This window comes from Anticarsia gemmatalis, chromosome 5, assembly GCF_050436995.1.
Source record: "Anticarsia gemmatalis isolate Benzon Research Colony breed Stoneville strain chromosome 5, ilAntGemm2 primary, whole genome shotgun sequence".
In the NCBI taxonomy this organism is placed as follows: Eukaryota; Metazoa; Arthropoda; class Insecta; order Lepidoptera; family Erebidae; genus Anticarsia; species Anticarsia gemmatalis.
The window spans coordinates 5,712,072-5,735,469 of NC_134749.1; the positions used below are offsets into that span (position 1 = coordinate 5,712,072).

General features: G+C 36.8%; 1 protein-coding gene across 8 annotated transcripts in view; it reads right to left on the bottom strand.

The window, feature by feature from the left end:
• Zasp52 (Z band alternatively spliced PDZ-motif protein 52) overlaps window positions 1–23,070 on the bottom strand; it is a 30,911-nt gene extending 7,841 nt beyond the window's left edge. For 6 of the 8 annotated variants that reach the window (XM_076114339.1, XM_076114338.1, XM_076114335.1 and 3 more), the window contains exons 1-10: window positions 22,858–23,068; window positions 11,319–11,423; window positions 4,458–4,609; window positions 3,715–3,889; window positions 3,341–3,471; window positions 3,010–3,101; window positions 2,575–2,734; window positions 1,023–1,211; window positions 800–890; window positions 451–682 (exon numbers count right to left, since the gene is read on the bottom strand). In XM_076114339.1, the coding sequence (XP_075970454.1) occupies window positions 451–682; window positions 800–890; window positions 1,023–1,211; window positions 2,575–2,734; window positions 3,010–3,101; window positions 3,341–3,471; window positions 3,715–3,889; window positions 4,458–4,609; window positions 11,319–11,423 (1,327 nt within the window). In that variant the 5' untranslated portion in view covers window positions 22,858–23,068. Of the gene's footprint in view, window positions 1–450; window positions 683–799; window positions 891–1,022; window positions 1,212–2,574; window positions 2,735–3,009; window positions 3,102–3,340; window positions 3,472–3,714; window positions 3,890–4,457; window positions 4,610–11,318; window positions 11,424–22,857 lie in introns of all 8 variants that reach the window. The other 2 variants (XM_076114332.1, XM_076114331.1) reach the window with 2 other exon arrangements.
• Between the last annotated feature and the right edge of the window lie 328 nt (window positions 23,071–23,398).

Genomic DNA, 23,398 nt, shown 5'->3' on the forward strand with positions numbered 1-23,398 from the left:
GACATGAATTTCATATTAACCCATCAAAGATTTAAATATAAATAAATAAATAATTACTATTACGTAGGTAAACTATAGAATGAAAAGTAATAAGTCTCCAGACTTAACTAAATATTTAAGAAGTTAGTAAGTATGTATAGGTATGTTTTTGCAAAAATGCTTCTCATTTGCTTTGTAGTTAATCATAATAATATAAGTACCTATAGATATTTACTCTTCATACTGTTTACTTAATATGATATTATATTTCTTTTGGTTCATCGACTAAAACTCTCACAATAGATACACTAATAAAAAAATAATTCATTAATAAAAAATTATAAAATATTAAATATACTCTGACTACAATGATTTGAAAGCGTATGCGTAAGTTATTTTATATAATTGCGATAGTTTTAGATGTACAGTTGCGGTGTTTTAAAGATTATACAGCAAAAGTGACTCTCTTACTGGGGGCAAAGGGTGCCGCAGGAGGCGGTGCAGAGACGGGCGCGGGCGCGTACGCTGGCGCTGGAGCGAACGCAGGAGCGGGTGCGGGTGCGGGAGCGGCGGGAGCTGGCGGTGCCGGCGCATTCACGGGCCTCGCCGGAGACAGCGGTGCCGACCTCGGCGACAGCGACGGAGAGTACGCCGACCCGATGGATGAACCGAACGGCTTCGGGCCCGACAAGTTGCTTGAAGGCTGTATTAAAATTTTGATAATTTAAGTTGAACACTTGAAGGCATAACCTTTTAAAATTTAAGTAGGCCAGACCTTAAAAGTACGGACTGTAATAATGATTATATGAAATTTACTCACGCTAAAAAGTGCTGACGAGCCATTGGTGTAGTTGTTGGTTGCCAGTGGTGGCAGAGGAGTCGAGTATGTGTTGCTAGGAATACGGCTACCGCTGTACATAAAAATAAGTTTGTGAAATCGCAATAGAGGAAAATAGGTACCTGTAAACATACATATCTCGGCCAACTGGGTACGACTTTAATTAAAAACAGAATATACGATATAAAAACTATGAACAACTCACGGAGGTACGGTAACAGGCTCGAGGTTGGGCGCAGGCGGGTTCTGGCGTGCGACGAGTTTAGCGTGGATGTCACAGTAAAGCTTCCCGTTCAGGTTGTAGTAGCCCTGATTTTTGAGCGAACTGCCGCACGTCGAGCACTTGAAGCATTCCACGTGTAGGTTCTTGTCCTTGATGCGCACGAACACACCGCTAGTACATACAAGCACTCGTCAGTCGACAGCACACGCACACACATACAAGCACACAAGACATAGCATCACTACGTATTTATGTGGAATGCATGAAGTTATCAAAATGACGATTATTTGCTCTTTAAAAAAATGGGAACAAAACAGGGAAGTATAAACTTATGGAACAATTTATCTGAATTTTACTATTAAGTGCAATTCTTTAACAATGTATAACAAGTAGGTAATCATACTTATACTACTTGGTACAAACATGCTCACCGAGTTGCTCGTGCTACTCCACCAACCAATCTGCCACGCAATAAATTACACTGGTGCTCATCTAAATATGAATATGGATAGCGAAGTGAAAACATGCTTAGTGAAGATATACAGTGGCGCTGATACATTGATTATTATTTTCATTCTGCCTAACTACTAAGTATGAAAGTAGAGATGAAGACATTAATGAGCGGTGATCTCAGCATTTTAGCACAAATATCGTGAAGTAAACGCATTGACATAATAATTTAATGACAAGGATTCATTCCGTAAAACACGATATGTGTACTAACTCACATGTCACGCCTCCCTGCGACCGCAGTCGCAATATTTACAACATAAATTATGTACTCAATACAAGAGGGAGCAGGCGCAACACGAAGGAATCACATCGAATTACTTTCAATCTACACGATAGAACTAGTGCACAGGTCGACACGGTCGCAAACACGTCAAGACATTCCGTGGGGCGTCGCTTACATAATGTAGCGATTACAGTCGGAGCAATAGGGGGTGTCGTTGACGACGGGCAGCGCGTCGCGCGGCTGCGGCAGCGCCGGCGCTCCCAGCGCGATGCGGCCGTCCGGCAGCACCTCGTGGCAGCCCATGGGGATGCTGGGCCGGTGCGGCGGCTCCGGCGCCAGCTGCTCGTGCGGCGTCTGCGTGCCGGCGCACGCGCGCGCCGGGCTGGGCGCGGGGCTGGGCGCGAGCCCCGGCGTGCTGGCCACGCGCGGCGTGCGCGAGCGCGAGCGGTGCGTGCGGTGCAGGCTGCACGGCGTGCCCGCGCGCGCCACGCTCGCTCGCGAGTAAAAGTGAGAAGGCTCTGCTGGCCCGCAACATGCGGTTATTTCATATTTTCGGAACTATACGCCATCGTACGAAGGTGACTTCACCGTAACCGTCGACCGATTGCAATAAAAGACATTGATTCGCTAAAACCGAGGAATCGAAAACCCGATTCGATAATGTATAATCGTGGCGAACGATGAACCGAATTCCGAATAGAGAAATAAAAGAACCTGCACCAAAACGCGAGAACCCTTAACGAAATTTTGCTTGCGATATGTGCTACCGTGTCGGCCCGCGCGTGTCGTCCGACTTACGTGATGAGTCTTTCGCACTCCTCGCAAATGTTCTGTCCTGGGGGCAAGCCTCCAGTATTGTTGACGGGGGCGTCGGGCCGTGTGACGGGCGCTTGGACGTGACGCAGTCCGGACACCGGGGTCGCAGGCGCAGGTGTTCCGCCCTGGTGGGCCACCTCTACTATTGTGCCAATTTTAGTATAATTAATGAAATTTGTTTTATGCAGTATCAGCATTTCAGATTAAGAATTTAACCCTCATCTTTCAATTTTGGCATTTGTAACTAACTTGACGTTATGTGAACTACTCGAAATTAAGTTTTATAGGCCGTTTCATTTAAATACTACCTGTTATATTTCTTCTTGCATTGTACAAAACCAAGTTGTTGATACATAACGCTCTTTATTATATAGGTATCTGTAAATCTAATATAATTAACTGAGTTATTTTTTATACCTGGCTCGGGATCGTTCTGTTCCTCTTGCAGAACCTTGAAAACAGCACTTTTCTCAGCGTCGTACGTCTTCTCATTTTTCTTAAAGTTCACTCTGTCAATTACAGACAAAATATAATTATTACCGTACATGCCTAAGGATGATTTATTTTGGCTACAAGGTGACTGAAAAAATGTTGGAATCATTACAGTCGAGAGGGTCTAGATGCTGCATCCAGTAATAATCAATACAAAGTTAGCACTGTTGTCAGTTTTATATATCTTTCACTGTACAAGTTTAGGAAACATTCACGACGAGTCTTACTTGCATGAACTACAATGATGAATTCTTACCCGAGTACACCACCGGCGAGCACTTCTGTCTGAGCCGAGAGAGTTTCCGCGATAGTCTTGTCGCTGTACATGTTGACGGGCGTGTTGTATTGTTTGTTAACTATGCTCTTCACTGAGTCGTTGCCATTCATCTAAAATATAAAAAAACTAATAAGCCATTTATCTAGCATAGATGGTGTTGCTGGAACACATCGAAACTATTCAGTTCGATTTTAATAAGTAGATCGGACATGGGTGCTGTGTTTGGGGGCTATGTCTGGAAACTCTAAATAATATAATCTAGGCTTTAAATAAAGAACTCAAAAGCCATTGCCATCTGCACCACACTTATGATGTGGCATGTTAATAAGTACTTAAGCATAGTAGGAACTTACGTAGCCAAAAGGTTTGGCACTATTGTTGTGTCCAGAGCCGAAAGCACGCGAGGGCTGGGGTGTGGCCTTCAGGGATGTGCTGGTGACGAGGGCAGGGGAACCTCCGACAGGCCTGGAGCCTGGCCTGGGCAGACTGCCGGTCGGTGTGACTGTTGGCCGCCAGGTGCCGCCGCCACTATAAACACGACACATATGTATGGTAAATACTCGCCTTTATTTATATCGACAAACTTTGTCTGTACTCTAAGTCACGGCCATTCCCGTTTTTCCTTCTTTACTAAGTGTTAATAACATAGTTAATGACATTGTATTTTTATATAGGTAGGTACCTATACCTAGGTATCGGCACCGAACAGGAGTATGAAAATCTTAAGGTTTCGCACATATAGTAATAAATAAATTTTAACCCAATAATGTCCTACTGCTGGGCAAGGGTCTCCTCCCGTAATGTGGGAGGGGTTAGGCTTTGAGTCCACCACGCTGGCCAAGTGCGAGTTGGGGACTTTGCATGCCCTGAATAAATGTATTAAACAATTTTCGGCATGCAAGATCTCCTCACGATGTTTTCCTTCACCGTTGGATGCATGTGATAATTATTTCTAATACACACATAACTTCAAAAAGTCATTGGTGTGCTGCCTCGGGTTCGAACCTGCGACCACTTGCGTGGGAGGTGTCAACTTATACCACTCGACTATCACTGCTCTACATATAGTAGTAGCTATATAATACTATATAAGTACCGTTGTACGGTGAGCTCTAGGTTGCCTCCAGCGGCGCGGATGGCATCCTGCGCCTCCTGGTGCCGCAGTGTGTACACGTCCGTGGTGTTGACGCGGATCAGCGCATCACCCGCCTGGAGACCAGCACGCTCTGCCGCACTACCGCCGTTCACCTGCACAATCACATGCATTGCTTTAATAAATAATTCAAGTTTCCCTTCCCAGAATGAGGAATGTTATGGGTCTTATGTCTTCGCTCGCGTGTGACGGAACTACGGAACATTGCATAATTCATATCGGCTTATATATTTTTAAATAAATCTCAGGGTGATTTATCTATCACAATGTTTTCTTTCGCCGCGAAATACGGATTAATTATTGTAATACGCAATTTTAATACAGTTATTGGTATGTTACTTTGCGTTTGAAACCTCGACCATTTGAGAAACATGCGTATAAACTACTTTATATTTTAGACTCTACATTTCACTGAATCACCTAATTCCATCAAGTACTTTCAACGCAAAATATTTACACTGAAGAAAGACAAAATGTAATTATTCGGTAGGTTATAATAGTAGGTATACCTAATTATTGCTAATACACTTATTTGAATACCCTTTGCTCTTATTACTTAGAAATTTATTAGTTTCTTAGTATATTGGTTATTTTAAGGCACCTTACTTATGTAGGTATTCTGTCAGTATAAATAATACTAAGTAACCTAATTAATAAGTCTGGCCATCCAGTGATTCAATTAAGTTTCCAAGAAAATTAATAAACATACTCAATTACTACTCAAACAAATAAGTCACTATTAATAATTGCAGTACCTACAATAAGTATACTTGAGGAAGTATAGGTGCAGGTAAATAATATTCAGGATAAATTATAATAAACAAGTGTTTATATTTTTATATGTAGGCATAATATGTATATCTAACGTTAAATTAATATGTTTTTTTTTAAATCTAAAAATTGGTAGATGTTTAGAGCAGAACACTATAAGAAAAATATTACGACATCATAACATTACGCATTGGTTCATAAATGTCAACATTTTTTTATTTGCGTCAAAATCGCGTAATAGGGAGCTATTTGAAACCTTTTTATGTAAGAGGAATGTTAAAATGTACAAAACAGCTGTGCGTATTTGAATGGCAAGTTGGCACTTTTGTTTTTAAATGTCAGTGTAATTAAGAAACCATAATAACGTCTGTCAACTTTCCAACTGACTTTTATTACTTCTCGTAGTAAGATGTAGACACCTTACCTTTTAATAAAAGAGGTATATAATAATGTTTTAAAATGTCTAACCTTACTAAGGTAAGAATATATATGCTTTATTATTGACCCAGTTTAAAATATTTCATTTTGCGACTTGCACCTAACACATGACACGGTTTGCCCAATGTTAAGTGGATATAAATAACTAGAACTACGCTGAATTCCAGGCTAATATCTTTAAATTCATGTCAGACTGGCACTGGAAACTAAATCAAATAAGATTTATAGCGTGCAAACAAATTTTGAAAGACTTACATATTCGAAGCCTAATTTTAAATTTATAATGACAGGCAAGATATATTTTATTGAAAAATGCTAATTGTTGCTACAGCAGTCGGATAAAGCCTCAACGTATGGTGTTAGGTATGACAAATCCTTAATTAGGCAATAACCAAGTAGCTTAAAGAATTGCCTCCCTGGGCAATATCCATAGATTACGCTCGACATGTTGTGACGCAAATAATTTTGAAACAGTAAAAACCATACACTGATTCATAACACCAGTCACAGGCTACGACTAAAATATTTATGTAGCTACATACAATCGTTATGTTTGCAGTGGTGTAACTTATGTTTTCTAATGATTTTGAGTGTCAAAATAATATTTCTTTGTTATTATTACCAAGAATGGAAATAATTACCTACCTACTTAGTTAAACACAATAATATAAATGCTAACCAATTTTAACTGCACCTAAGACAGTGTTATCTACACGTACGTATGTTTTCCACTCATTCCTATATATGAATAGTGTAGCAATTAATGTAATGTTTTACACGTGACTTCTTACCGTAATTGCTGTAATAGAGGTTTGATAAATCAAACGCAAAATATTTATAGTGACAGATACAATTCACAGTCAGTTGATCACTCTAGAACCACAACCACAACTGATAAAAAACAAGACGTATTTGAATGATGACGCATACATTTCAGTCACCTTATATTGTATTAAAACCTTCCCTCCCCGTCTGTTGTCACATAACGCCAGTTTCCTTCCGGTTCGTGCACTACCGGTAATTGGCAACTTGACCCCGTCTTACATGTGTTCATTTTATAGATCAACTGCGTTCTTCAATATACGAGTATGTGCAGCATTCCGTGGAATAATTTGCGAGCGCAAAAACTTGCATTCCTTTACAAAGGGTCGCTAGCCAGGTGGAACTGCTCCACCTTGCCATTGTCCGGCCTATAGCACTTTTTGCAATTCCGTAATATGTATTATCTTGATTGTGTCATCGACACATAATTATTATTAATCACATGTAAAAATAACTTACTGAACTCGTTTTTGAACTTGATGTTTATACGTTCATTTTTATTATGGTCAAGGTTTATTTGTAATTGGGGGAAATCATTGACTGCTTTTGTACCCAAAATATTACCCTCTACATTCATGATATTTCAGTATGTACCTATATAGACCTAAAGGTACCTACCTATTTGGTAAATTCACTTCTGTTAAAACTAGTCGCTGTTTATGTAGAGTACCTACATAAACATACACAATAATAACTGCATTTGGTCATTACAGAGCCTTGCTATGTTTCTTTTTTCTTAATAAGGTGACGGTGCTCTTTTGGTATACAAAGATTAATATTTGCGCTTTTGTATGGTTCATACACATGTGTGTATATGTACGTGTCTTCAAGCCGGCGCCGCACGCGCTACGTCCATATACGGCTAAAGAAGTACAAGAACAAGAAATTAAATGCAACTTCGCCGCACCGCGCCGGGCCGCGAGGCCAAGTCGTATTATGTTTTCTTTATTGTCTTCCATTCTTCTCTCAAAATACGCAGCCAAACACCACGACTCTACTATTTTCGTCCTTCCATTTTTTATACACACTTGCACTTTTAGTAGGTTCTATTCGATACCTTGAGTACAAAATAATATGTGTTTAAGCTATCTATGGAGTCGTGCAAGGGTGTATGTTTGTGCCTAAATTCAATTATTCATGTAAGTAGGAAATGTCGCGACTCGTGTCTCGTGGCTTTTGCCTTGCCCAGATTTAAATTGTGCTTTGTCCGTCACCTTTAATCATAACGCTTGACACTTACATTTTATCAGCGTGGTGAAACGAGTGACGTTGTCAAAGCTAAGATTTTTTCTGCGTTTAATTGCCTGTCGGACAAAATTAAAAAGGTAGACATAATATCAAAACCAATGAAGCTCACGTTACTGATGATAATATGTTTTACTTCGGACATGCAGTAGCTGCGCTTATGTTACATACATTATCGGTACAAACAGTGAGCCAGGCATGTAATTAGAATAGACAAATAGCGATAATCCACAGAAGGCGTTGTTGTCGCAGCTCGCCGTTCTAATTTCAAAACAATCCCTGCCAGTACGTGACTCAGATTGTGTTCCATATAAACGACAGAACCCGAACAGTTACGCAACTACCAATGCCCGGCAAGCTCTGCGCGATTCCGGTTAATAAGAGTGAAACTGGTACGTGGCCGTGGACATAAACACAACAGCAAAAAATCGGGACTACTGGTTCAGAAATAGTATCGGAATAAACAGAGTGCTGTAGGATCAGTAGAGTGCGAGCTTTTTACCTAAATTAAACTTCGAGCAAAGCTATCTGCTCTACATTTTGACGCATTGACATTTTGTGCTGCAATGTTGCCTTAAATAATTATACAAGTACAGTACGTTTGATATAACTATTTAACGAGCTTTTGTAAAAACCATTTAAGGTTAATTCATTGTGGTTTACCCATAAACGTACACGAAAGAAATGAATGAACTATAAAAATTGTTTTTAATGACTCGTTATTTGGACAAGGTTGGTTAACAATACCTATATTTTGGTCTAAGACAGAATATTTCTTTAGAACATATTTGTTAAAAATTCTACGAAAGGAACCTTCAAAGTTGATTGCAGATACTTGAATATACACATGCAAATATACGAGACGAATTACTTACGTACGTATAGTCGTCAATTTCTGTTTAAACGGTGAAGGCCGGTATGGGGATACCCGTATAATTTCCTCTCTTTGTATTGAACCGTAAACAAAACACATTGAAATAAATACTCAATGTAATATCTGACCGGTTTTTAAGGATGGAGGTTAAATTTAAATATTATTGTTACATTCGCACAAACGAACAACTAGGCAGTACAATAACACGGTTCATAATATATGTATGAAACTAAGAATCGTTTATTCTCTGCCGTCTCTACCTCACATATTATGTAGTCATAAAAAACGTTCAAAATTAGCCGTGAAACAATGTAGATAGCTACACACTACACAGTAATTTCTTTTTTCGCTAGTTTTAAATTAGTTCAAGGAAGTGAGAATCTTCTGAGTCATGTTCATTCCTATTAACTGTTTAAACATACATCGAAATAATAAAAGTTGTTCAACAAGGACAAGCGGGAATTATTGAAATCTGTACTAGTGGTTTAACGTGGATAAAAACCTAATCCTCATTTTTTGCATCTAAAGTTACATGTGTTATAATTTTTTTTAACACTACACTGGTTCAATAAACCTACATACTCAAACATGATTCGCTTGACATCTATTTAGTCGAACACAATCACGGAACATCACAAGTAACGCATCACTCAAAAAGTACCGTTGGTTTTTGGCCAAGCCAATAATATACCATCGTTCGCTGTCTTCTATTGACATTGCTAAACGTCATACCCGATATGTATTCGCTCGATCGGTTCAAGAACGAGATAAAAAGATCATCTGCGTTTAATTTTTTGCGAGGTTCCGTATCTATCTACTATAATGTATATTTTTTTCCGCCACCATTTGACCTTTGATGCTAAGATGAATCCTATTCCTTACAAAAGGATAAGTCTTTTTAAGCTTTTTTGTATACCGCTAAGAAATGTTAGCACCATTTCGAATCATACAGAATAGTATGAAAAATGACGCAAGTTTTTTATGCAATAATTAAATTATTTCGACAGTAACAAGAAACCTTTATGCTATCTAGATAATACTTGAACTATAAAATCCCTCATAATTCTAGGTCACACAAGAACAAAATATCTATCTACAATCGAAACCACTGGATATAAAACTAAATTGTTGGATAGATTTGGGTTATGAAATAAAATTGTAAAGACAGAAGGATCTCTAAATGTTTGAAACACAATTTCACCATGTAGATATTAAAGTACTCGTGCGAGTTCATTAACATTTATATTTACATGTAGGTTAGGTTCTGCTAATTTTTATCTCTATTCTCTAATCTAATGGTTGAATCATGCATAAAATACATTGGTATATTTAAATAAAAGCAAATTAACAGTCGCACATTGTTGTGTGACGAATGACAAATGCAAATAGAATATGATAGTTCTTTGTGATCGTAATTAATACGATACAAATTCCATAGATTTCTAAAATCAATATTTAGTAAGTTAGTAGATATACTCGTAAATACATAGACGAGTAAGTTACGTAAATCAATAAATTCACCCATAATTTCAACTATAATTACTTGATAACTAGTAAACTATAAATCCTACTATACCTACATATTGGGAGGAGCCCACTTAAAGCGTTTCCGACATCACACAAATCTAAATAAACAGTTTGTGTCTACAAAGTAATGTATTGCACTCAAGACTTTTAGTATTTTCCCATTTTTTTTGTTACTTAAAACAAATGTCAAATCAAAGGCTTTAACGAGGTCAGGTAACAGTTAATGAGTTGGTAAAAGCTCCTTCAGATAACTTATCGTGTACTGACGATGTTTGATGTATCTTACTAGCTTTAATTTATAATAATTTTTAACATTTATATGTAAAACTAATTACAAATGTACCTATGCTTCCATATATTCCAATTGTATGCCACATTTAATGTAGGATTATGGTAGTTTGGTGTAGGTACGTACTGATTATAGTTGAATTCTACATTACAAGCAAGAGCTTGTTAAGTTTTATCTACAGAACAGAAGTAGATTCCTGTATTTATTTTTTCTCTGCGGTTTTACCCATCGCATTAACTAAGTAGGTACTAGTTTATATAATGTTTACTTGCTGCAAATAAAGTAACAATAGATTTAAAATGACTTATTTTGTTACTGATGTATTTGTACAAATTCTATAAACGCGGTTTTGTTAAAAGCTTCACGTTCATAAACTTGTTATTTATAAGAGTGCACACTTTTAAAAATCCGTTCGTTGTCGGCTGGTTATCGTCGTGTATGCCGCGGACGAGCGTGGGTGGACGACAGCAAATATCTCTACTTGTTTGTGGACTTTGTAGTTATATCTTATTGTTACATTAAAACGAGATCACTGATATTACACGTCGCCTTTCTTTGTATGCTGGGATAAGAGAGAAGTTTGAACCCTGTCTTTATGGACATTATACTTATTTTCACATTACAATCTTATTTTCTACACTGATCTACACTTTACGCCATTGATCTCGATGAGCATTACTTAAATTTGTTAAGTAATCATAAAGGAATTTTGCAATTCGATGATAAAGCCTCCCTCCAGTGGCGAAACTTAAAGCCGTGCTCAAAGGCTGTGATTACGCAGTCGTAAATTACGCACTTACATAAACGGATATTTATTTGACATGTCCCGTTTACTGACCTTTTGGACGACGAGAGGTGTACCGAAGTCCTTCCCGCCCTGCAGACGGAAGCCCAGAGGCTGGTGGTCGGCTTTGTTTAACCGCACAGTTATTAACTGTGCCATCTGTAAGCAAACATACGAGTCATATTAGACATAGGTCTGTAGATAGATATAATTTATAACAAGTGTTAGATACAGGTTAACCTACTTCACTTTCAGTCTCCATAAGATTGGAGTTCTAAGTTAACCATACGAATTAAATATTTTTGTTAACTACCCGCTCTGAATCAAGTACCAAGCCCAACTAATCGAATCAAACCCAGAAATAATAGACGTTTTCTGGTTAATATTGATTTCTTGGCAAACATCTGACTTTATTTTTGTACAGTTTCGATCCGCGTCAGGTAAAAGTCATTATCATTCCCGAAAACGATTGGAGAGTACATGAATAATGATTAAGTAATACGCTGTACCATTAGGTTGGCATTTGATTGACCCAATTGAAGATTTATTTTCTCTCAAGCCCAGCCTCACTGACCGCGTACTGTAAGTATGCAGACATCTTGCGATCTATTTTATCTTCGATCAAGATCTAAGTGCAAACCAAAAGATATCAGTGAAAGGAGGCTGAGAGCGAAACTCGTTTATTTATACAAGGAATAAACAATAATCAAATCATTTATCGGTTTTCAGAGGTCTTAGATTTCTCTCGATGATATTTTAAATTCGATTAAAAAATCTCTGATAGCATCTCCATTCTGTACATTTCATTCCATGATCATATTTTTGTGAATGCAGCATATCGTAAGTAGATAATATATGATCCTACGAGTTTGGACGTTTGAAAATTATGGAGTAAGTAAATAATATTTGCATAGGTACGAGCTTCTTCAGAACGGAGAACGGATGGTAGAGTTTGGTTACTAGATCATACATTACTGAACCTATTATGCTAGATGTACTTTAGACAACCCAACAGAAAGGTGCTCACATAAAATGTCTAGTGAAAATATTAATTAGATATAAGTAACAAGACTAGTTGTAATTCGTCACAATCATCTCGCCATCACATCGCTATCTAATTACCTTTTGCCCTCGTCTTGTAATCAGACTTAATTAAATGATAAACTGACGGCGGCTCTGTGATGTTTTATGAGTTATTTATTAGAACATACAAATATTCCGCAAATCACGTTGCACTTAAAAGTAAACAATTATAAGTTAAGGTTAGCGCGAAGCAAACCTCATCGGAGGTTTTACGAGGAAGCTTAACATCGGCCGAAACGAATCGCGGACAGTCACGTTTTAGTAAGACGTCTCACCAAATATATGTTTTGAAAATGCTAATATTCCCGACGAATTTTAACAAAACTGTACTGTAGATAAAAACTAATTATGTATCTGGCAAAGATTTGAAAAACAAAATACGCAGCGACGTGTGCAATAAAATGAACTTGCAATATTGTTGTTACGGCTATTTATGTTTAGTGGCATTCTTCAGCCTTGTATTGCATCGGCGCCAATCAAGAGGTCGCGACACTCTTCAGCTGACACTTTACGTCTTCATCAATTCGCTTCAATATTCATAATAAAAAAGAGGCAAGTGAAACGAACTATACAACCCGTTTGTTGGTAATGAAGCGACATTCAGACTCTACCATTGAAAGGAGAAGTTTTCGTAAAATGTGTTCTACTGTACTCACATAGAAGTTTTATCAGCAACGTTAAGCAAGAGTGAAATAGTACAACTTAAAATATATATTATATCTACGAGTAAAGGGGAAACTGGTATTGTATAAAGAATACAAAAACAAAGATGATTTTATTGCTACTAACAACAGTTACAACACAACTAAAAATTAATTAAATCTGCATAAACAATACACATTTCATATTTTATCTACATAATGACTAATACTAGTTGTAATAAATATATTATTCAATTCACGATGTTTATAGAAAGATTATGTCTAGTTAGATATTTCAATAAAGCTATAATGGGCTGTAGCGGCTCATTATAATTTCAAATAACTTGTGTTTACTGTTTAGTATTGATTTTCCTGCAATAATCTCCCATCTCCGTGTCCGTAGTAGTGTTATTGTTACGTCGTATACAATGTCATATTAGAACCTTTGTTCACGATGGGACGTACTGGACTGACTGGCTTATCTTAAGAATGCTGTGCATGATAATTATTATAGCTTCTTTACGACCAGCCTTAATGTGTTTTCACATTTGATTTCTACTTAACATACCAATAGACTAAGCGTATTCAAATGATCGATTATAATTTTTTGGCAAAGCTAAGAATTCAAAAAAGTAAACGTGCTTTCACATATTTACGTCGGATATAAGTAATTTAGTAGTTAGTTAATTAAAAAACGTCAACTATCCGAATGTAATTATACTATAATTAAATGGAAATCAATCAAGTTCAATTAAAATAACATGTAGTTATAAAAGTACTTAGAATATTTTAATACTAGTATTTTAATATGTACTCACTATACATTATTAGAATTACTGATATATTTACTTAATAAACTTTTATAATCGTCAGCTGACATGTTCTACAAGAACATACAATTTCTTTTGAAATACGACTAAACATTTTGTATATCTGACAAGTTGTTTATTTTTCTTAATCTGTTTTCTAATTGCTTTTCTAAGTTGCCATTTTTTAACAGATATTTCTCTATCAGAAACATATTTAGACCTTTTTTACTAACCTTGTGGTAAACAGACATAAGACATTAGGTAATTTCAGAAATTTTGGGGCTTAGTATTAGCCATTAGGGCTACTCTCCAAAGTATGAATTGCGTATCTTAATAGCGTCAATTCTTCAAATTCCGCTAAAGTTCTTAGAAGTATCAAGGTGCTCATATTGTTCAATATATTTATTTAACACATTTGATTTTTCATCGGATTGTTAGTCACGCGTTAATCGATGACGTCACCGGTGAGTAACCACTAAACACCGCGTTCGTTGTCGGTCACAAAAGCGAAGCGGTTTACCCAGTATTTAGGTGAAATGGAGTCTTATATGACGTGTGTATTACTGTGAGTTCATGTCCTGTAACAGTAGACATAATCCGGCTTTTTATAAAAATATGGATGCAAATTTAGCTTCGTAGAAAATTGAGCCGATTTATTCAATTTAATCATTTACATCAGCATCAATTAATGGTACAATGTGTTAATTTAAATCAATATTATAATGAAGCAAAAAGTACCATTGGTGAAAATTGTAGAAAGCAGGGTATCTGCCATCTGGTCTTACCGTAAATCATTTTCTTCGCCGAATCGAAAGAACCAGTTCTTTATTTATTTTTTACGAACCCGGCGATGCTCAAAACCGGTATGTTGGATTTATTAACGTCTATTCGCTTGTGCACAAACAAACATACTTAATTGTTTAAGTGCATGTTTATGTGGCAAGTCAATTACCACTAGAGTATTTATTATTTTGTTGGACCTCGTAATCGTCAGGAAAGTAACTGTTAGAATTGTCAACTGTTAAGTTAACAAAAATAAAATTTCAATACTTGCGTACAGAATATATAGGATAGTGGGAACTTACTTTTAAGTTGGCATATTATAGTTGCTATGAATATTAATCGTAAAAGTCAATTTACGAAAGTATTACAGTAGGTAATATTATTTTAACAAACAGTAAGGCGACAGTGTAAAACACACGGTACAATTGAATGGGTAGATGAAAAACCAAACAGATATTAGTTATGTGTTCACACACCTGCGCAAGTAGGATAGCGGGAACTAATGCGGGATGCGTGGGAGGCTCATTCCACAATATAAATAGAGTATAAATCTACCGTTACTTCCAACACCCATGGATCATAGATTAAAAAGGAAGCAAGGTTGGCAAACGATTGCTCCTCGAAACTATTTACTTATCTTATAAGTGAAATATTTATGGTATGCTGATGCCATTTTCTGTGTTGTAATTACAAAATACATACGTGTTTAACATTGTTTACTCAGCTGTGGCCTTGTGAGGTCGTGCTGTCGTCGATGCCTCAAAAATCGATCGATATTCCAAGTAACAAACTGATAATGCAAAAGAGCGTAATGGATATTTTTTTCTGCGTTCATTCTAAAGAGCTTACTGCAATGAGTTAGTAGAGTTGAGACAAAACGCATATTGCATGCCAGAGCAGAGTCCGGTCGGCGCAGCAAAGGTGTCGCAAGCATTGGCGTCTGCTGAACTATTCGAACCAGCTGACGGCGACGTGGCGCCGTCGATCGTTTGTTTGTTACTCGACTAACCGATAAATGACGATGCATATTTTATACCTTTACAATATTATTATAATGTGTGTACTATTTTTATTTGTTATTTTGGCATTTGGCCCTCGCATTCACTTTGAACTGCCAGCGTCTATTATTATGTAGACCGTTCTTAAAAATATATTTTTAACGAGAATGAAATTGAAAGTATGGCATCATTGTTTCCGTATAGATATAATTAAGAAATTAGTTTGCAAACAGAATGTTCTTGGATCGGGGATCACATAATTCAGAGCATATAAGCATTACATACCTACCTGTGGATCTCCATAAAACTAGATATGAATTAGATCATAAAAACTTTGTAGCTAAGTAATTGAAGTCAAAATTGTACGTGACATCAAAATCTTTGTATTGCGTACTTACTGACGATACAATAGATCGTCAATTATTGTGTGAGAACGATAGGTAGGTAGGTACATGAATCTGCTCTCTGCTCAAGAGTTCATAACAAGGCTATGACAGTCAGACAAAGAATGAGCTTTCTGATGACTATTTCACTGACACAAGACTGAAAAGTCTGTTTGTAGGTAACTAGTTTGTATAGGTATATCACGGAGAGATATAGCGAAAATTTGCAGAAAAATATGGAAGTAACAAATCTATTGCCTGTACAAGCACATGCACCAAATCTTTTAAGGGTTGCATGTGTAAACAATATATTTTACTAAAATCTTACATGTATTATTTCACCGTCTACGTCTGTAGAATACTTTTTTAGCGGTTTTAACATAACTTTTGCATATAAGAAGGCACTCAGCAAATATTGACGAGCTCACAGGTCACAGAGGTCGGTCACTAACTCTACCAATACCTATACCGGCTCTTAAAACATTTATTAACATTTAGATTTTATTCAACACTTGGTACTTATGTAGGAGTTATTTTTCAAACAGTTTTCATATAAGATGTAAATATAGCTAGCCTCGTGTTATTTCGGTAAGCGTAGTGTCGGTTGCGTCTGCGCATTGGCGTAAACTTGGCACTAACACTGGACGTTCGCTGTCAACGTGTCCCTCGACTCGTCACATAATAGAACTAGGCTTTACATTTTCCAGCTAAACGTAAGATAATGTATTGTATAACCCCGTATTAATGTCAATAACCCCCAAACTGCAATGTAAGAACCTTGGTGAGTAAATATAGAGCTATTGCGAAAGAGTTGGCGACCAGCCATCGCGTCGCTCGGACGCTTGGGTGATAACGCTCTTCACAAACAACCAATAGTTTTAACTTCTCTTTGATTAGCCATAGATAATTGTATTAAAGAAAGCTATTTTTAAAGATATTTTTCGTAAATAATTGGTTTATTTTAAACTTAAAACATGGCTCAATTAGTAGCACAAATAAATCAATCAGCCTAAACTTTAATAAGTCTATCTTAATTGAGTTGTAAACGTTATATCCGTTAAAATGCAGTAAAACCATTATATAACGCCCCTGTATTTATAACTTTAATATTTAAGCATATTTGTTTTGTTCAGCAAATTGCAAAAATGTACAATAAGGTTCATTTGGCACTCATGTACACTGATAAACCGTGGGCGAGAAAGGATTGTATGCCAGTATGCAAAATAAATTAATGAGTACTTAAGTATATGAACAATATTCATAATTAACTGTATTTTAAAAGTGCAAACTTGTATGGCACGGGTCTGTGGCATATTTATAGTAAATAGATATGCTTTACAATACTTAATTGTTCTACAAGATTAGTAGGTAGTCTCTGTGTGTTTCGCCTGCCCATAAGAGGTGTTTAATACGTTTTAATTACTCAACCGCACGCATTATTATTCTAAAATTACCAAATTGTTCAAATGCTTTCTGTTAATTAAAAAAACATTAATTTTGTAGGTTTATAAATAATTTACGTAAACATTCTTAATTGGTCTATGTTCCTTGACTCTAAGAAGTTGACATCATCACAGAATAAAAACAAAACGCGGCTTGTGACGTGCTACTCCACTTAAGTAACGCGTATTTTCAAATAGGTAAAAATAACATTCATTGATGCGAAGAGCAAGTTCAATGTTGTCGTGCTTAAAATACTTTACACACAACATCGCAACCAAATTATTTCTAAGTGTCATTGAAAATTCCTGCTTACCGTAATGCTAGAGCAATTTTTTAGAATAACAGACGTTTATGAATAGCATAATATGTGTCACGTAGAGTGAAATTTTGGCAGACAACCAATGATATTACACTATCACTATCCAAGAATCATACGGAATTAAATGGCCCTGTAATCATGAAATAAAGGCATCAGTTAATAAATAATATAATTTGGCCGTTTACGTCTATCAAGTTCAAAATTATCTCATCAGAAATAAGTTAACAGGTAGTTTCAAACGTGTCTTAACGAAGCTCTACAACTTCCTATTTTTTACTCACGGACACACGATCTTCAGCGTAGAGATTCATTGCATTGCATATAAATTGCAGATATATCTCTTATAAACACTTTGTGGTCATTCTGAGAAGTTACGTACATGTATGGGCCGATGGTGACGTCATGTCGTTCGAAGCACATGAGTAATAACGAAATAAATAGCCACGTTATTGTTCTGGACTAATTCATATATCATCAAAGTATGTATGAGTTCTGTACAACGGATGTGCATGACTGATCCCGGTGCCACAGTGACATCTTTATGAATGACACGATTCACTGTTTATGTCAATCCACCCGGCAACAATCATTTTACATTCCGTCTGGAGCTACACTATAGAGACCATGGAACATAAAGTCCCCAATATGATAAAGTGGGTAGATCCAACAAAAATCAAACAATGGACATTTGGCCTACTTCATTACATGCAAAGTATTGCAGAGAAGCTTTAATACTTGGTTCAACGCTCATACAATAATTCGGAAACCAATATAAGTACCTACTGCAACTTCAGTTTTACGACACCCCAATTTTTATTTCTTTTTCAACAATTTCTTTGTCCTTAAACACTTTCAGATATGAGGTTTTAAGACATAAAAATTGTATTGTATTGGAGGGACATTTTTGCTCTTAATCTCGTCCGCTCTAGTGAAAGTCCCATCAAATTTTATAGAGCAATAGAATCGCGAGAGCACAATGTTATAAACGACGAAGAGGGGAAAATATTTTATTGAGTTCAAAGGTTAATTGAGGCTAATTGTAAATCGATATACAAAACAAGTTTTGTTTTTAACCTACATAAGACGAACGCATCTCGCAGTCTTGCGTACTATCGACATTGACTCACCAAATCTGATATCAATTTACTGTCGTGTGTAGCATCAATGTGCTCGTTGTGGTCAGTTTCCAATCATATGTGGTTATATGCGTCAACTATCCACTGACAATACCCGGTTAATACTTAAGAATGTATTTTTTTTGCTCTTTCGAATTTGCTATCAACAGATCTCGTAATTACACTAATTATCTCTATTACCATGTAAAATTGTCGCTAACAACTTGATGCAGAATATCAAGCGAAATTCAATAAGTAAGTAATCATGAAACGAACACTAAAGTAATTAAATATTGTATTGTGACTACAGCATTGAAGATTAACATTGGAACTCTGGCCTCGACGGCAAACCGGCTAACAAAGAACTAAAGTTATGTAGAGTACAAACGACCACAAAACAAAAAAGAAAGTGCATAAAGTCACATTTCGATTATAAATTTACGGGTTTTTAACTCTGCAATCAACATGAATAATTTTACAGTGCTTTTTCTAACATAGTATTTGTTATAGTTATGCTTAAGAGGTAAGTCCAACAATCAAATCGCCCCCATCAAATTAAATGTTTACTTATGTAATTTTTTTTTAAAGCATCTACTTGATGACGTGCAAAGCTCAGAAAAAAGGCTCATTCAGCTATGAGTAATCAAACCGTACCCATTGGCCGACCCTTGTGATTCATCGCATAAGACCCGAGGATTAAAGAAAAATATGAAAATAAAAACCAACGAGGTTGTATGGAATGTCAGCTCAAGAAAAATAAATAGGAATGTGGGCTGTCCGCCTAAAACTGAGTGATCATCCTGCCCTAAACAGAACAATTTAAAACGTATAATTATAATTTCAACACGGAACAACTAGCATGGCAGTCACTTCCCGTCAATGTAAATAAACAAAACTCACCTGATAAGTAAACCTTGTTCTATTCAGAATGTTTGTGGTATGTCTTTTTTACAATAATGTGTGCCATACCTTTTGATAACTCTAAATTACTTCTCAGTTTAAATTCAAAACAAGTTTACTTTATCAACGTGTGAACTTGACAATCGCATGTAAATTGGTGTAGAAATACGTAAATAGAAGGTGACAACAGTCATGAAAACAATGCAAAGACAAAACACGTAAGGATTCACACTGACTCAGTTAGTATACAAACATCAAATTGAAATTTATGACGTTTTAGCAGCACTTTAAATTCAATTCATAAAAAAATAGAATAGTTAAGCACTTTGTTGTTCACTGGAAAGATGTTTCGGGGTCTTATCTAACAACAGACAGTTAGACAATAATACGTTCAATACTGTGCAGAAGGTGCGACTTGCGAGTATTTACAATAGAATTTGCAGATTTTTAGGAGGCCTTAGGTATGCCATATCTCACAGTTGATATATAAAAGATTATTATATAGTACGCGAACAGTCAGTACGATCAATAAACGCTGACTAGACTACCTACTGGCAAAGCTGTAGGTACATACCTTACAAGTTACAACCACTTTACTTTGTGTGACTTAACTGATAAGTCGCTCTTTGCATTCCTTTCTTTATATTCAAAGTAAACATTGACTGCGAAAATATTAACGTGGGAAGGTCCGAAGACGAAACGATGTTATATAGGCTCTTACTTTTAGACAATTAAAATTGTAATATTGCAGGTATATTATACTGATTCATGGTTTTTTTAACTATGAATAATAAGACAGAAGTCTGACCGTAACTAGTTCTATTAAATGAAACTGAAACGCACATTTTCTTTTGAACTCAACATGTAATGACTCAATGGCTAGATACGCAAATTAACTGGAACCCGCTTTATTCGTGTAAAAGTTGGTCAAGTAGAACAGGTAACAAACTAAATATGTGGTAAACTACTTATTTGTAACAGGAAAATATTTATTATTACAATATACGATGATGGCTATGAATGCGTTGTTATTTTCAGAACTGTAATTTAGTACCTATCATCGTTTGGTATTACTGTCGTCCGATGATTTCATTACAATTTATTAGGAAGGAAAAACTGTGCTTTATATGTTTAGGCATGATATATTAGGAAGTATATTGCATGCACACTGTGTTATTAAATAAAGTAATTTATAAAACATGTTGTGTGACGCATTTACGCAGTGTTGATATCTGTATAAGTGTAATTTCAATTTAAACGATCGACCAGTCTGTACATAAACATGTTATTAAATTAATAGGAGTCATCTCTATTTACATATAACCGTGAATAACGATTGCGTTTTAAGAGTATATGATTCAGTGTGTCCCTTATCTAACATCAAGTAGGTGTGTACCTCATCGATATTGATAACGTTGACCGTTGAATATTTTTGGCATTTAAGTGAACCCGCATACAAGTAGGAACGTTTATACCACAGTTTTTCCTGTGATACTTGAAAGGAAGATTTACTCCAATAAGTACAAAGGCTTGCATTATAAAATCAAAGGGCTTGCAAGTATATGAACGTTTTTAAATTCCCTTCAGTTTGGGCCGTTGCACTCTGGCTGCGGGACTCGTCTAACCGGCCCACTATCAGTCCGCGGTTCGATTCATCGCGCGCACGCCCGTGGCCAATGTGCTGGGATATCACCAATCGTAACTGCAGGCCATATTCAAACTCCCTACCATGAAAATGGCTTCTCGGATTCTTGTAATATTCCCCAGACGGATAACGATTAAATAAGAATGGAACTTTAACAATGCGTTTCTTCGTTAACCCGTGGGACAATGCCAAACTCATTTATACTGACTAAGTTATCAAACTAATAATTGCTGGTTTTGTTAATGCACGACAACATCAAATTAAGGGTCAAAATTTAATAAAATGAGTACCGTAATAATTTAACTTATTTTATTAAGCAATTAAATAGATACATTCAATTAAAAAGTGCGAATTCCAGTGGTTACGCAATTCTTTCAGTATAGATTTGGACTACCCACATTTTTATATCATAGGATGAAATAAATTTATCAAGGCTATCGCATTACAAGCTGGGCGATAGTGATTTCTTTATAAATAGATCAATATTTATTTTGCAAGAGGATGTTTCTCGCATATCATCATAATAGTACTTACTTATTGCTTTTTTCTCACCAAAAACTCATCGGTAGTTAAATATGGAAAATAGGTACAGTATTGATATTGTATTTAACTCATTATAAGATTTATTCAAGCTTGATAACACCTCGCAATTGTGATTACTATGCAGGAAATCCAATAGTATTTTTCTAATTATTATTGTAACAATGGAATCGAAATTTGGTATTTATGTAGACAATATTGTAAGGCCCTGTATCTGTTATGTACGCAAGGGGTGATAGCAGTAGGTACTTGTCGCTCCGCCTCTCCTGTAAAATTGCCAATTAGTTCTGCAGGAGTTGCCAACGACTGTTAGTAAGTTTTAACGACAATCACACGCAGAACAGAACTGAATCACCGCGCCACCCGCGCCGCGACACCCGGGCAACAATTGGCGCTTATGCAATTGACCAGGTTCCAAGCTTTGAACGGAGTACCTAGGTACCACACTTTAAAACAAGATTCAAAACGGAAAACCGCTAAAATAATTAAGTATTAAATTCGCACATTCCATACCTTGGATAGGATTTTTTTCGTTCCTGCCTGACAGAAAATTAGACCTAACTCTGCGCTGACTTTTCGGTGGTATAATCATTTTAATACCTAAGTAGACTAGTAACCAAACAATAGAATCCTTAGTCAGTTCCCTAAATTAATTCAAGCTGCCTAAGCTTTGACACCTGACTATATGTAAGTATTTCGCGCAAGTTTTAAATCAATAACAATTGGAGATCTTTTGACACGTGACATTCAACGGCATCCATCAATACTGGCGAACATCTCCGATTTCCTAAAATTTCTGCTGGAAGCTGCTCCCAATTTAGCACTGTTACCAGCACTATAGATTCCGAGAACAGCTGTTTATTTTAAAACCGCGGTGCGGTAATACAATATAGACAGGATCAATCGTGCTAGACTAGATCTCGAGGATACTCACATCGGAGGTCGATAGCTCGACGATCGGGGTAGTATTCTTCACTTAGCACTGTCAATCACTGGTTCAAAACACGGCGCGCGACCGTTTCTAAATTGGCGATCGCTCTCGCAAGTTATATTTAGAGCGGTAATACGACACCGGGCGCGGGCGTGAGTCGTTCGATCGTGGGGCTGAGGCGAGCTGTGGCGCGCGAGTGCGGGCCGAGCGCGGCGCGGCGGCCACGTCCGCCCCCCGCGCCGCCGCCGCCCCGCGCCCGCCGCGCCCGCGCAGCCTCCGGAGGACGATACCCTCGCACCAACAACCCTTTGTGTGACTTGGAGCTTCACACATAGTGCTACATGTAACGCTGTACGACCATAAGCCGGCTAAGCCGACAATCGCACGATCACCTCTCTACTTTGAATGTCACTGTCATTTTATAAAGCTGATCTTCTTATTATGTTCAAAGAAGATAACTTTTATTATATTTTACCTATTTCGCTCCGCTGCTGCCTGCCGCTAAATGCATTCTATTTTTCTCCAGTTTAATACTGTCCTGACA